This window comes from Plectropomus leopardus, chromosome 17 (genome assembly GCF_008729295.1).
Source record: "Plectropomus leopardus isolate mb chromosome 17, YSFRI_Pleo_2.0, whole genome shotgun sequence".
Lineage (NCBI taxonomy): Eukaryota > Metazoa > Chordata > Actinopteri > Perciformes > Serranidae > Plectropomus > Plectropomus leopardus.
In genome coordinates, this window is record NC_056479.1 from 18,965,972 (window position 1) to 18,981,602 (window position 15,631).

At 38.9% G+C, this 15,631-nt stretch overlaps 1 protein-coding gene and 1 non-coding gene across 3 annotated transcripts; one reads left to right on the top strand and one right to left on the bottom strand.

Annotated features, from left to right (window-relative positions):
* Positions 1 to 201: 201 nt before the first annotated feature.
* On the top strand, positions 202 to 283 carry trnal-uag. Its single transcript has one exon. It is a non-coding gene; the product is annotated as a tRNA-Leu (tRNA).
* Positions 284 to 867: 584 nt separating this feature from the next.
* sdr42e2 (short chain dehydrogenase/reductase family 42E, member 2) lies at positions 868 to 15,354 on the bottom strand. 2 transcript variants are annotated; one of them, XM_042505542.1, is made up of 12 exons: positions 15,276 to 15,354; positions 13,860 to 14,304; positions 11,701 to 11,796; positions 9,946 to 10,003; positions 9,616 to 9,734; positions 8,471 to 8,546; positions 6,849 to 6,931; positions 6,160 to 6,297; positions 5,639 to 5,704; positions 5,487 to 5,550; positions 5,302 to 5,375; positions 868 to 1,339 (listed from the first exon to the last, which is right to left on the bottom strand). In XM_042505542.1, exons 2-12 carry the CDS (start codon positions 14,295 to 14,297, stop codon positions 1,091 to 1,093), a joined length of 1,461 nt encoding a protein of 486 aa, XP_042361476.1. In that variant the 5' UTR covers positions 14,298 to 14,304; positions 15,276 to 15,354; the 3' UTR covers positions 868 to 1,090. The 2 variants fall into 2 exon arrangements, with proteins under 2 accessions (XP_042361476.1, XP_042361477.1); XM_042505543.1 differs by having other exon boundaries at positions 13,860 to 14,307; positions 15,276 to 15,317.
* Positions 15,355 to 15,631: the final 277 nt, after the last annotated feature.

Here is a 15,631-nt window from a genome sequence, read left to right on the forward strand (position 1 = left end):
GTTGTCATTTTGGATGTTTTTTTATCCCAAATATTGAATACCGAGACTTTCGGGGAAGCATCGGACAGTGGCGGCATGTAAACTAGAACTCTTCAGTATCCATATACAGATTTGTGGTACTTCATCTGAATAGTACACTACCAATAGACGAACCGTAATATGATAGCAATATGATATGCATCTAAGGCCGCTGTGTGCGGTGGTAGCGTGGCCGAGTGGTCTAAGGCGCTGGATTTAGGCTCCAGTCATTTCGATGGCGTGGGTTCGAATCCCACCGCTGCCATTTCTTTCTGATTTTACCGATAGATTACGTTATAGATGCACACACGCACTCATTCAGCACCCCTGTACTCACTCACTTGCGTGTTGTGCCAAAACGCACACGACGCAGATACACTTGAAGGGCTCGTTTTGCAAATACCACATACCGCTGGCAAAATCTTCCGCAGTGCAAGAGCGCACTCCTGTGGTAGCCTGTATGTGCACAAAAACACCAGTTCACTCCTCATATGTGATACACTGTGTTGGGTAACACTTTAAATTTATTTAACGGATCTGAATTTTTAACAAAAAATATGTGTTTCAGAGGGAACTTATAAATTAAAGCGCTTATTGTAGGCATTTATTGTTATATGCTTTTATTTCTAAAAGTGTACAAAATTACCAATTAAACTCTTAAGATGGGTAAATCACATCAGTATTTATCATTAAACCTGGAAACATGCTTTTAAGACAATCAATCAAAATGTAAGTAATTGTAAAACAAAGTTAGTCCCCCCCTCCCCCACCTCATATTAACTTGAATCTGTAGAGAACTCAACAACATTCACAAAACTCAGGTTTAACACTCTTCAGCACCCTGGTGATTTCATCATTTGGAAATCAGACACACATATACCAACATCAACAAAGATAAAACAAAAAAAAAATCATAACATAACATGACATTCTGAAGACATATTTTTAGCGCATATTTTATTGGTTTCGTGTTTCATTTTATTGGTTTCAATAACAAGTCAGATGTGTTGGGAATACGCCATCAAACATTGAGTTTTCTAACAAATTTAAAACAGCTTATTTTTCCATTCATTTAGTTCTGACAAAGTATGCAGGATAACATCACTAGCAGCAGGCTGACGCCCATCAGCAGCAGCAGGAGCAGGTGCTGAGGCAGCTGGGACGTCCAGCAGAGGCTGAGAAAAGACGAGCTGGACTGAGGCTGTCTGGAATTCAGGTACTGCTCCACAGAGTCCACCAGGCTGTAGGACTTCGGACAGTAACCCAGTTCTCGACAGGCCTTTTCAATCTTGAAGGTGTGGTTCACAGCTATATTCCTCACCTGCAGTGGAAGGCATTTGTGTTAAATGTACAAATATTTTATCAAGGCAGAAATCATCTTAGAAGCTCAAAAGCTGGTTTGTCTTTTCTGTTCAACTGTAGACTGGAACACTGGTACATTTTTCTTTATGAAAAAAAGTTTTACATGAACTGCCTTCTTATTTATGTTCTCTGCTGACTCCTGAAACTGTCAGTGGCTGCAACCTTCGGTCACATGGAAAACTTTTGTATGTCATGCCTTGTGCCGCACTGTCTCTGGTGAAAGTGCTTTCAGAGTTTTAGCTCCGACAATGGGAAGCTATTCCTGGTTAAATAAAGGTTAAATAAAATAAATTAAAAAGCTCCCAAAGCTATTGCAGAGTAGTCCAAGGTAAAGGTCATACTGTGAGGCTAATAGTTCACTTTAACCTCTGTTTGGCAAACTTGGTTTTACATTCTGATAGCCAGTGACTGATGGATGCCTCCGGTTACTGCATCTTCTTACCGCTCAGGGATAAGGTGTCTGCACGTGAAGAGAGTTCAAACAGTGAGACGAGAAGAGTTCCTAAAAGATCTTTCTAATCTTTTCATCCTCCCACGAGTCAGTTGTTCTTTGCTTATGACGTAAAACTGCTTCAATCAGCACACACCTCTGTTGTGTAATGATTTACGTGTATATCATCATTGCTGAACACAATGCAACTACAGACTGCTGAGTCCTGCTCATCCTGTCTGACCTGACAATCATCTTGACTAGATTCATCTCCCTCTGGTAGATACGCCCTTTTTACTGTCTTCAGTTTTCCCTCACTGGAGTCAAATCAGCAGTGCTGATTTGCTGATGTGGAGGGGATGATATGTTAGCTGTGACATAACAAGGTCAAAGTGAACTTTACTGCCAATTCAGTCGTATGTGCAGGACATATATGGGACTGAAATGTTGTTTCTCCCAGACCTCCAGTCTAAGCATGCAAGGGCACAACCCAAAGACTAGAGAAAGAATAAAGAGTGGAAAATTACTGAATAAAAGTATTAAAATTACAGTTAAAACTTTAGAAAAAAAGTATAAATAGGGAGTGGGCGATTATTTCTGCAGTGAATGATTATCGTATAAATGGGATGGATAGTGCAAATATAATAAAAAGTTCAGGTGTAATAAATAGTGCAATATATCTTACAGACGTGTGCACAATGTAAAAAGAAGAATTAGCCCTTTCGTGTTTCCCGCAACAGGTCCAAAGCTAATAACAACTAATTTCTTTACACAACTCCATATCACTGCAAGTAACCTCATAACTATGGACAACAACAACAACAAAACAAGGCAAACAAGACTTGGTAAAAAGTCCTTAAAAAAGTTATTCAACTGTGTAATATCATTTTAAATATGTATTTATGATAAGTATAAATATGTTTTTTTCCCTAGACATTTTTTCCTAGATTTTTCAAATTAATTTTCGATATCTACTCATTTCTTGCAATTTTTAGAACATCCTACCTTCCTACCAAGTTACTCATTGTCTTTTTTTCCGATGTTTTTGAAAGGAACAGTGCGCTCATTGTTCAAAGGTTGAAATCTTCAAGTGTAGAGCAATAACTTCAGGTATAAATGGGGAGTGGGCGACTATTTCTATTATGCATTGAATGATTATTGTGCAAATGTAATAAATAGTGTAAATATTAAAAAAAAAAGTTCAGGTGTAATAAACAATGCAGTACTCCTTTCAGATGTGTGCATAACATAAACAGAAGGATTACCTGTGAAGTGTTTCCCACAACAAAGCAAAACAAAACAGCATATAACAGCTAATTTCTTTGCACAACTCTAAATCACCACACTTAACCTCGTAACTATGGAAACTACACAAACTAATTAGGTACCTAACAAACTGCCATAACATGGATACATTTAAAGGAACTTAAACCTCCATGGTGACCTAAGCTAACTATTACGTGCATATTTCTGAGAGAAAAATCTACTGAACCTAAAAAGTGACATACGGAGTATGTAGTAGCGACACACCGCCACCTTACAAAACATGCAGTCAGTTTTCAAAGTCATCTCACTGACAGTTTTTTAGTGGTTGCACAAGAAAAGGCAAAATACAAATAAATCAACTTATCTGATTAAAAACAACATATGAAAACAGTGTGTTGCATGGCAATCCCTTTGCACTGTGTGCAGGTAGCCAGGAGGGCTTGTTTATGTGTATGTGAGAATGTGTCATGAATATGATAATGAAAACAGTTTAAAGTGGAATGTGTCTCCTCCACTTTGTGTCGTGCCGAACAACGCCCCTTAACTGTGATATAATCACAACATACCACAGCCTGTCATGAGTTATTACCTAAGTATGTATTTAGGTATGTAGTTCTACATACCGATATTATCATCTGTAGTTCTCTCATTCAAGCCCTTTCGTTCTTACTGGAGACAAACATCTTTTAAACAGGTCACACATGTATAGACTGGGTACTGTAGTTTAAGCAAACATTGCTCACACAGGAGGGAACAGTGCATTTTCTGGGGACTATTTTCAGCTGTGGATTAATACACATTTGGAGCTCTTGTAAATAAATTGCAACAGAATCAACAGAATAATCCATTAACTCTTTGAAACCTCAACAAATTGGTTTGATTTCTTTCAGAAACTTGGGAAGAAGGCAATAAGCGGCGAAAGAAACAAGTTAGCATAAAATTACAAACAATTAACATGGCAAACAAAATTTGGTGAAAAATTCTTTAAAAAGTTACTTGATTGTGTATTGTAATTTTAAATATATAATCATGATAATTGAAAATATAGGGTTTTTTCCTTAACTTTTTTTGCTGTAGCTTTTTTAAAATCAATTTTCAATATCTACTAATTTCTTGCAGTTTATGGAACATATCTCACCAAGTTGCTCATGTTTATGAAAGGAATTGCACCGATGTGTTCATTGTTCAAAGGTTTCAATGTTGTGAGAGATGTCTGAAAGTGGCACGAGGAAAGTGATGTCGAGTGAAGTTTCAAAGGGTTAAGTTTATTGAACAGTTGACCTTCAATGCAGATCTCTGCAGTGTTTAAATTGAGGTCGATTTGACGTTTAGCTGTGTTCGCAGAACCAGAATTTACTTACGAGTAGAAAAACTCCTCTACATGTCACGCGATGGCCTAACATGAGAGTTGGCAGGATCATTTGAACCCAGCCGACTCCACTCACCATAGCAACAGCCACTGTACTGAGGTCACTTCCTGCAGACTTCGTCTTGAACTTCCTGCTCTGACCCACAGCAGTTTATGTTTTATTCACAGGACAATCATCGATCCCCGGGCCAGCAGCTGTCTGACAGAATGAGCTCCGTGTGCAGGCCCACGGGCTCAGCTTTGGTTTCTGTCTCATCACACATTCATGAGGATCTTACAGGCCGCGACGGCGGCTCCTTGAGATGAATCGTAAAGGTCTCCCCAGGCAGGAATACCTGACTTCCTGATACATTATAATTCTTATGTGAGTTTTTTTTAAAGTGCTACAAACTGGCATGTCTGAATATTGAATGTTAAATATTTTGCATTAATTGAAGGCTGGCTTTAGTTTTCAATAATTTATGCTCAAAAGATAGCATCACACGAGGGGGAGGGGGCTGATAGGAAAATACCCGCCTAATGAAGTCTGTCGTCACTGTTATGGGAGAGACTTAAACAAGAATCATGATAGAGCAGGTAACCTATCTGCAAAACATGAGACGCATACTTTCAATTAGGTACACACACACGCAGTGTACAGTGTTGTAACTTTCGACACTATAGACATGCCATTATGATCCAAAGTGCCCCTCAACACTTAGATTATTCAGGTGAGATCGCAAAAGGAACGTTTTGAGGAATTCCAGTGAATGAACTTAAAACATGTTCAAGAAGAGAAACGGTTGGTTCTCCATAATTCATTTGAAGTCTGAGAAGAAAAAAAAGAGACAGAAGAAGCAGAAAGAAGCACAATTACCTCACTTCTGGTAAAGAGGAGGGGCACTTCCATCACAGGTCTCAGAACAACATGCAAATATTCCACCAGGATGGCTGAAAATAGGAGAAAAAATATAAAGAGAAACAGTGTCAGTAACAACTCACCAAATATTTAAATGATTATCTGAAAGGTGTAGAAGTTTTAGAGAAAGAGAGATGAGCTACCTGCAGAATAGACGAGTGACACAGGCAGGTTTATCAATGGTCGGCTGTAGCCCAGCTTTTCAAACTGCAAAGGTAATGAAAAACAGAGGGAAATTCTGACTTACTGACAATACGACTTCTTTTAATATACCCAGCCTTATCAGTTCACTCACCAGTGGTGTCAACCATTCGAACAGATTGACAGAAACCCCATCATTAATAAAATAGGCCTGTCCACTCTGCAAAAGAACAGAAAACAATGTGGACAATGAACATTACTTTCAAATTACATATATAATCATAGCAACCAGTGGTTATTGTTAACATGCACACAACTGTAGCCTATCTTTGCTCTTAGTTTGTGATGTGCAGAACAAAGATTTTCTATAGCAGCACTCAAGGGTGTAGGTTTCATTTCAATATTGGGGGTACATATATGCACACTCTGCAAGAACATTTTGAGCATCAAACATTAAATTTCCTGCATTCTAGTGAAGGCTTTGCACCAGTTTGTGCCCTTTTTTTACGATATAAATGTCTTAAATCGAAAAACTAAACTAATCACCTTGTGTTAAATATAACCAAAATGCAAGTCATAAATTGATTTCTAGTGTTAAAAAAAAGTAAGATTTCAAAATAATCTTCAGGTGTGATGTTCTATCCTGCGTGGTTTAATTAGTCTGTTCACACTCACAGCGACGCAGCTCCTCTGCAGTGTGAGCCCCTCGGCTGCCAGCGTATGGGCCACCACCAGGTTGTCTACATGTACCCAGTTCATCCTAGCCTGAGGGTCACCGAACCTGAAACTGAACAACCGACGCTCCACATTCATCTGAGAGTGAGACAGAGATGAGGGACAATAAGAAAACATATTGATTTTCTTAGGGTATTCTGGCCTTAAAAAAAAAAAATAATAATTTGACATGCTTCCCCTACTTTGCCCCCCTACCCTCAGTCATTAGTGATGAGCATCCCTTACTGTAATGTAATAAACTGAAACTAATGGCCTTGTAGGTATAATAACTTACATCTGGTTTCTATGCATTTTTTGTAAAATTTGACTTCACACTAGTGGATTAAGTTGAAGGAATCCTACAATACATAGTATATAAAAAGTCAACTACCTTGACAGCAAATCCAGAACATACTCAAAGACATAGAGTCCTTCAGCAGACTGTACTGCATAGAGGACAGACTGGAAGAAAAGGCGGCTGTAACTAGACGCCTGCAGAGCTCCATCAATAATGTAAACTCTTCAGGCAAGAACACATTCTGCCAGGGAGGCTTCAGACACCACAAGATGTGTATTTCTTCCAGTGCCAACACAAAAAGGAAATGGTCTTTTTATATCATACATATATTTGTTTTGCTTGTGTCTCTCACCATTACTCTGTGGAGGTGTCTCCTCTCCTCTGGTCCGTAGATGCCACAGGGCCGCAGGACACAGGTCCGAAACAGGCCTCCACCTTCACAAGAGAGGATTCAAACCATCACTGAATATATGCATTTATGTGTTTTAGAAATATGATGCTCTGAGCAAGGCCATATTAGGAGCAAACTTTGTATAACAGCACTCATATTTTTTGCAAAAAAATTAACAGCTTTTACTGTAGTAAAAGCATCAATACTGCAATGCAGAAACACACAATGACAAGTTAAAATCTTGCATTCAAGCTCCTGCTTAGTTACAGAAGAACAATCAGCTAAATATACTTTAAGTATCAAAAGGAAAAGCTTGCGAAGATCAGTGGGGTACTAAGAAAGAAATAACAAAGTTCTACACTGTATTTCTTATTCTGTCTTATAGCTTTTTTGTCTTTGGGCCTGTTATTTAAATGCAAATATGAGAAGTTTAGAGGGGAAATCACTGTTTTTTTTTTTTATTAGGTTACTATGCAAAAAAGTTGGACACAACTTGGTTTTAAGAATGTATTGTATTTTATAAGTGTATCACTTGTGGTGCATTTTTAGTGTAAAATCTTAGTTTAAAAGGAAACCAGCAACTATACTAAACAGAGTGCAGGGATGACCTTTTTCTGTAGGATGATGCAGAAGTTGGGATCACTGTGTTTCGCTTATCAAAAAGCCTACGGGATTTGTTAATGGATTTAGCAAATATAAACTTTGAGATGACTTAGATGTTTTGTTCAGCAACATAATCTTCAATAATGACACTTTGATGATTTTTGAAACCTAAATGTGATCGCCAGATGTAAAAGGCAAACGTTCGGCTAAAATGAACTACACTACAGTTGCATGAAATAACATCACCACCACAACAAGGCTGTAAAGCTGTGATTGGCTTGATGATAAGAGGGGTATTTACTGACGTATTTCATGTTGTAGAACAAAATGTGAAAGTCTCTTCGGCTTATGGTAACCACAGACCTTATTTCAGGCATCCAACTAAAAACTCATTCAAAAGAATCCATTGACTTTGAGACTGGGAGTGCTAATGCTAACTCATTTCCTGGTTTTAGGACTCCGTGCAAGTAACTCAAACTTATGTGTTAGTACAGTATTTGAGTAAATATATTTTTTTACTTTCCACATGTGGAAAAAACCTTAAACCACATCGTGCGGCATCAGATACTGTACATGAACCTTAACCTGCAGTATGAGACAGCTTTTAGGTCTGAGCTTAATTGAATATATAAGTTGAAGGTCACTGATGGGGTGTGCGGTTACACTGAAGGGAGAAAAGCGAAGCGTCCCACCTGTTAATGTAAAGAGGAACTTGAAACCCATTATAATGTATTAGAAGACTGTAAATTAGCCTCCACAAACTGTCCTGTCCAGGTCTAAATTTAAACTGGTGCCACTGGTGTTGTATGGGATTGCACCGTCAGTTTCCATGGCATTGCTCACTGCTTCAGTGTTTCTTTTTCACGTGCACATTTTTGCACAGAAACCAAAAGCAGAAGGGGTTGCATTCTCCTCTGATTGCACCCTTTTCTTGTAAATCTGTGACTAAGCTGTCGTTGCACACACTGATTGTCTCACACCTTTCAGGGAGCATCCGTTGGCAGAGAGGACCATCTGCTCTGCAATTGCTTTAGTTCTGGAGTAGTGGTCGATGTGCTGGAACAGAGAGAAAAAAACATAATGTTATTGTTATTATTGCTGGCAAATGGATGGGACATTTTAAAAAGTTTTTTTTTTTTTTTTGTTGCATCTTCAATTCCAAGTTTTGGTGATATGTCGGTGCATTTATACATTACATTACATTTATAGGAATTTATGGGTAATACATTAGTTGATATAAAAGAAGTACTCAGATTTTTTTTTTTTTTACCTAAGTAAAAGTCCTGCCTCCAAAATTTTACTTTAAAGGTCCAGTGTGTAGGATTTAGGGGCATCTATTTGGTAGAAATGGTGTGTAATATTCACCCGAATAATCACGTGAAAAGCAAAATATTTGTGCTTTCACTACCTTTAGAATGAGACATTTATATCTACATACGGAGCGTGTCCTCTTCCACAGAGTCTGCCATGGTGTTTCTACAGTGGCCCTGAACAGACAAATCAAACACTGGCTCTACAAAGAGCCGTTTGTGTTTTTGCATCGGCTGCCGTAGTTCTCCGACACGCTCGGCACACAGGAGGAGTTTCAGTTCTGCAACCTCAGCACTTGATGCCACTAAATCCTACACACTAGATTAATATTATTAAATGCAATTAAAGCACTAAAATAAACATGCTCATAGTGCAGAAGGGTCCATTGCAGAATACTGGACATTATGTTATTGGACTGTGTATAGTGATGCATCGATGTGTTTATTACTTTAAATGTGCACTGTGCAGGATTTCACTGAAAAACAATTTATAGACTCACACAACACTAATCCCTCTCTATCATCATATATGAGCCTCAAAAAGTATGTGGCAGTGAATTTATCTGCAGAGACTGGTATGTGGCAGTGAATTTATCTGCAGAGACTGTGCTCTCTGAAGTATTTTCTTATTTTCCTCTTGTTTTTTTTTTTTTATGAGTGTGTGTGTGTGTGTGTGTGTGTGTGTGTGTTCAGGAGAGGTGAGGTCAGGACTTTATAAAGGTCGTGAACAGGTGTCAGACCATAAATAAGTAAATATACTTTGTTACATTACTGCAACAGTCAGCTTGATAAATTCTTTTTTTTTCTTTACTCACTACTTCGGGGGGCACGTATGGCACTGAGGCCTCATCACCCTCCTCAATTGGTTTCCCAGCAAATACCACATTGATGGTACTAGTGTACACCAGCCTGGGTACGCTCCTCTCCTTACACACTGAAAGCAAGCAGATCACACTCATCAAACACACATTATTATATCAAAGACTGTAAGGGGTGCAAATTAGAAAAATAGACTGATTACTTTTCACACCACAGTTAAGAATACCATGTGTCATTTTACCATTATTTATGAGTATCTACAGATTTTAAATAACATTCAGAACTCATTCATCACAGAGCATGTGGAAAGTTAGTTGTATCCTTACCGTTTATGACATTATTGGTGCCTCCAACATTGACTGACTCCACCTGCTCCTTCCTCAGCTGGCAGACAGACAGAATACTAATAATGAAGATATTAAATCCCTTATTTTCACCTTCTGTGTCTTTCTTTGCTGAGCTGTAAGCAGTTTGTGCACACTTCAGTTTGGGTTAGTGGATGTTTTCTTTTGTTTTGTTTTTTTTTGTGTTGGATGATGGCACCTGACGTGCAAGTACATGTTAATTGGTGGAGCACTGAGGGTTTTAGCAGGAAAGTTTGTGCGTGCATTTATTTACACTTGTTTGTGATCAAAACCCAAACATTCACTGGTAAAGACCTTAAAGAGACAGTTCACACCAAAATAAAAAAAATACACATTTTTCTCCTTACGTGTACTGCTCTATATCAGTCTCGATTGTTTTGGAGTGAGTTGTTGAGTATTGGAGGTAACAGCCACAAATATCCACCTACTCTCCAATATAATGAAACTAGATGGTGCCAGGTTTATGGCACTCAAAGCGCCAAAAAACAACATTTGAAAAACTCAACAGCAATGTCTCTTTCCAGAAGTCATAACCCAATAGCTCAAGGTTATCCACAGACCTTGTTGTGAGCAGTTTCATGTAGGATCTATTTTCTTTTTACCAAATTACACCTGCCAACCGTATCACTGTGCAGAAGACAGTGTGCATCCACTAATGGACGAGAGGCTTCTGCCAGCACAGGGTGTAAAAATCAATGGCATCCTCCTCAGCTGAGCTGAAACATTAGCTAGCTCAGTGGCTCTAGGTGAGCTAGCAGTATATGCAGACATCTTTAAGGCTGACATCACCAACACTCTGCAACTCACACCAAAATAATCTAGGCTGATAAATAGCACTAGAGGTAAGAGGTAAAATATGTATTTTTTAATTTTGAGGTGAACTGTTCCTTTAAAAGGCAACTCAGATTTTACACATCAGTCTATTTACGGGTCCAGTTGTTTAAAGTATATATGATATATAATAGACTGCCTAAAGTGATGTCACATGAGTCAGCTTTAACTGGGGATAAAAAATAAAAGTTTGAAAATGGAAAAAACCTGTCGGGGTGGAGTCACAAAGATGTAAGTTTACCAGCTCTCTCCAGCCTGCTCCTATTCAACTCTTTTTGAGGTTAATGGCTCCTAGCAACATTAGCTGCCATAACAAACCTGAATCGCCCAACGAACAGTCTGTAATCATGTTGTATTGTGGGTAATATAGGCACCAGGTTTTGACAAGTAAGGATGTGAGGAACTGATGGTGCAGGAATACAATGATAAACTTATGGCATGCTTTACTAAATCGACCACAACTCCATTCATCCGCTTTTCTCACAAGTAATTCTGGTACTTATCGAACATGTTCTGAAATTAACTTTAGCAGCCGAGTCCGGTAATATACACCAAGCTTGAAAAGCTGTGAAAGTCATTAACAAAGGACTCTGAGCTCAGGGAACTCATTTACTTTCAGTACCTAATTAATAAGCAAATCGCATTCAAAGAGACATTTGTAAAACAAGGCTGTTGCTTCTCCATGAGTGAAACTGAAGGTTGAATAAATGAAGACTGAATTTGAATTATTTTTTTTGCCCCTGAAGACAAAAAACACACAGTTTCTACAGAGAAACTTGCAGCTCTGTATCAGTCTATAAACATCCTCATACAATCATTCCTCTGACTTCTGTTTGAATGATTAAGTGGTGAAAAAATGCAAAAGAAGACATGAGGGTAAGTCACCTGTTCTGGGCCGGACATGCCGTAAGACGCTGTGTGGAAGACACAGTCAACCCCTTCACACACCTTATAGAGGGAAGAATAGTCCCTGATGTCACTCTGTAAGAAAGAAGGAAAAAAATGACCCTAAATTAATTGATGCCAACTCTGAGGACACTTGCCTTTATTAGTTCCACTGCGTTTCAACCCTTTGTGTTATTTTCATCAGTGCATTTATTGTGTATTCTCAACAGTTTGGGAGCTGTGCAGGTTTCCAGTGACAGAGTAAGTGTGAGTCAATATCTGTCCCATGAAAGGACAATTGTAATTAAGGTAAGTGTGCCATGAGGCCTGCAGGTGAAACCTGAATCATGTCTCCACCCTCTCTGCCCCAGTCAGCAGCTGGTGCTCTGAGGTGGATCACTCACCTGTGTCTGTTTCCAGCCAGCTCGTAGACACACTGACGATAGCTGAAGCAGCGAAATACTGGAGCTGTGCAAGTTTTAATCCCAGTCGCGGGATAAAAATGTTGGCATGGTGTGTTTCTGCAAACCACGGATATGTTACATTTGTATCTTTTATACGTATGATGTAATTCAGATCACATGTAAATGAGCTGAGTTTCTCATAAAAAGGTTGGGGAGGTTGGTATGACACCTAGGTAAGACGCCTGCCGAGCAGCAAACAGCAGCAGACCACTGGAGTGTTTATTAACAACAGTTTAGCACAAGTTCAGTCATGTTTGTAGGGACTGAACTGGGTATTTTAAGCCAAAACATGATGTTTTTCAAACTCTAGCGAACTTGTTTTTGTGCCTACACCTTAAAACACCTTATCCACCTTATCCACAGGGCTGTTAGACCATAAAATTGACAGTAAAAGAAATGTAAAATTTTAACATATCTGCTACATATGAAACCCAGCGGCAACCTCCAAGGCTACGAAAATTAAGCCTAAGTGCCAAAAACTGCAGTTCCTCTAATGGCCGCTTGAGGCTGGCCCAAAAAACAGAATTCCCATAGACCCTCATGTTGAAATATCCAAATTTGAAGTAGAAATAAATATGTTCACAGCCTGATACAAAAAATGGTTTTGGTCTCTGAAGCTAATTCTAACATTCATGACAACTGTACGGGGGTCTTTTTTTTTTTTTTTAAATATCACACCCATTTACATTTTACTAAGGCCCAAAATTGTGCATATTTGATAGCAGTGCTGCTTGAGTGTCAGACTGTCTGTGATGGGTCACTGCAGTCAGAGTCAGATTGCCCAAATATGACCACTTCTAGCTCCAACAAATGGCAGAGGCCATGGTGAACCCTAGGATTCAAAACGGTCAGTCTACATGCAAAGTGCAAAATTATTAAATAAATTACACAACTTATGCTAAATTGAATTTAATTAAGAGTTCTGAAATTGTCTGTATCAAAAAGCCTATGGGATTTTTCCATTGGATTTTGGATTATGTCAGAAAATAAACTCTGAAGTAAACAAAAGTTTATGACACTTACTTTTTGCTCAGCAAGGTAATCTTCACAAATGAACACTGCTTTTAGGATTTTTGAGGAGTAAATGCCATCACCAGAGGTAAGAAGCTATTGTTAGGCTATAAAGAAACTAATCGACACCACAGCAGCAGGACTTAACTAGCAACCGTCTTTTTTTAAAGAGACATTAAATTTTCAAAGTTCATGAGTGGGGTATTACTGATGCATTTTATGTTGCAGAACAAAATGTAAAAGTCTCTTCAGCTTGTGTGTTACCTTATTTCAGGTTTTCAATCAAAATCCAATCAAAAAACCCATTGACTTTGAGACTGGGAATGCTGAAACTCATTTTGGGGTTTTAGGACTCATTCCTAGGGTACGCTATTATGCTTTTAATACGAGGTGCTATCAGTGACTGCTCTGTCACAGACTAGTGAGGGGCCTAACAAACCTAAGCAAAAATTTAAAGGAAATAGTAGTGAAGACAGTGTTATTGAGCAAAAAGAACCACAACTGTATGGATGAATAATCATTGTCAGTGTTGTGTCAGAGCGTTGGCTAAAACTGAACTGTCAGTTTCAGGGCAAAGTTTTTGGTGAATGCAGGAAAAATTGAAAAAGTAATATTTGTTTTGAAGGACAGCATGTCAAACAAATATCTGCTTCACAGAGTCAGTCCATCTCTATTGTCCCATACCTGATAGTAGATCGCTCCATCAGGGATCTCACAGGGAGGCTTGTTCATGTCCAGGAGGATCACAGACATCCCCTGACTGGCCAGTTCTCTTCCCAGCCTGAACCCAAAGTATCCCGCACCTCCTGTCACCACCACCTTCACCGTGGAGATGTCTTTGGCCAGCGCTGCTTCCTCTCCCAGTCTGGAGGCCACACACTCCGGGTTGCTGCAGCTTGCCGCCATGGCTCCATTGACCCTGTGACGGAGGGCCGCGGCCGGGCCAGAGGCGATGGCCGGGGCTGGGTGGTTGACCCACGGCTGGTGGGTCAGGTGGGGGAGGTTACGCGTGTGGTGTCCACCAGCCTGCAGGCGACAAAGGGGGACACTGTGGCAGGAAAGCTGCTTCACCTGGCAAAGAGAGCCTCCACTCTCACTCATGTTGGGACTGCACAGCTCCATAGATGTCCTGCTGGGTTGAAGGAGGGGAAAGATGGATTATTCATTGTCTTTTAAATTTCATCAGTAAAGAAAGAGTAACCTTACACTATCGGGCAGACGCATACCATACATTTTTTAATCACCTCGACCAAACTCTTTATAGACAATACAGCAAAATTGTTTATTAGGGGTGGGAATCAAAAGAGGCGCCTCGATACCATATTATCATGATACTTATCTGGTTGAAACCTGGAGCAACGTAACTTTTCTTGCGCTGCTTTCAAATGTCTTTTACAAACATTTAAACCTTTGAACCGTAAGAAAAATGGTACAATTTCTCTCAAAAATATGGGGAAAATTAAAAAAAAAAAAAGGAACTGGACAACTTGGTAAGTAATGTTATAAAAACTGCGAGAAATTAGTACATCATTATTTTTAAAAAGCCAAAAGGGAAAAAAGATACAGAAGAACTATTTCTATAATCATCATAATTACTTTTTAAATTATATTAAAGACTTTTTATACATTTCTTAAAGCACACACAGGTCAATTCCTTATTTTTTAAATTTTTCTTTTTCGTTTTATATATATATATATTCTGTAAAAAAAAAAATTGAAGGTAATGGACAACTTTAATGTATATTCCCTCATGAAATCTCACATAGGAACAATACTCAACGGTAAGATAATCGCCACTCAAATGTGAGGTCAGTAGCTCTGCATCCACTGTGAATTTTATTTTGGAAATTCAAGACGTTTCACAGACTGCCACGGGCTGTCATCGATCAACAGTCAAATATATACACATCCCATAACTTCTGAACTACATATATATCATATTAAGCAAAATCTCTTCAGTGTTTTTCTTCTAAACGAATATTAGTAATATTAATAATAGCTATTGAGATATTCAACATCGAAGTGATGAATGAGCGATACGTGGATTAGACAGCCATCACGTGTACACGTTTTAATTTCCTAAGAGTCAAATGAACTTACCTTATAAGTCCTTTCGACCGCTCACATCCATACCTGTGCCTGTTGGCTCATGAAATAATACAGGGTATACCTCCTCTTTCCTCTCGCGGTGCCTCCCGATGCGTCACATCTCTCACCTGTCAATCACCTGCACCTTTACCTGAGGACTCTGCTACCGTAATGTCTGTATGCAGCGCGCAGCAACAGTCTTGTAGTCGCTCTGCGTCTCGTTGTGGTGGTTTGACTTTCCACCTATTAAAACTAACACTGTCAATTACAGTCCAAGGGAAATTTAAAACTGTGACACAAAATGAAAAAGACACAGAAGATTAAAGGCTTAATCAACAGTAGACAGGATACAAATCTAAAGGTATTCT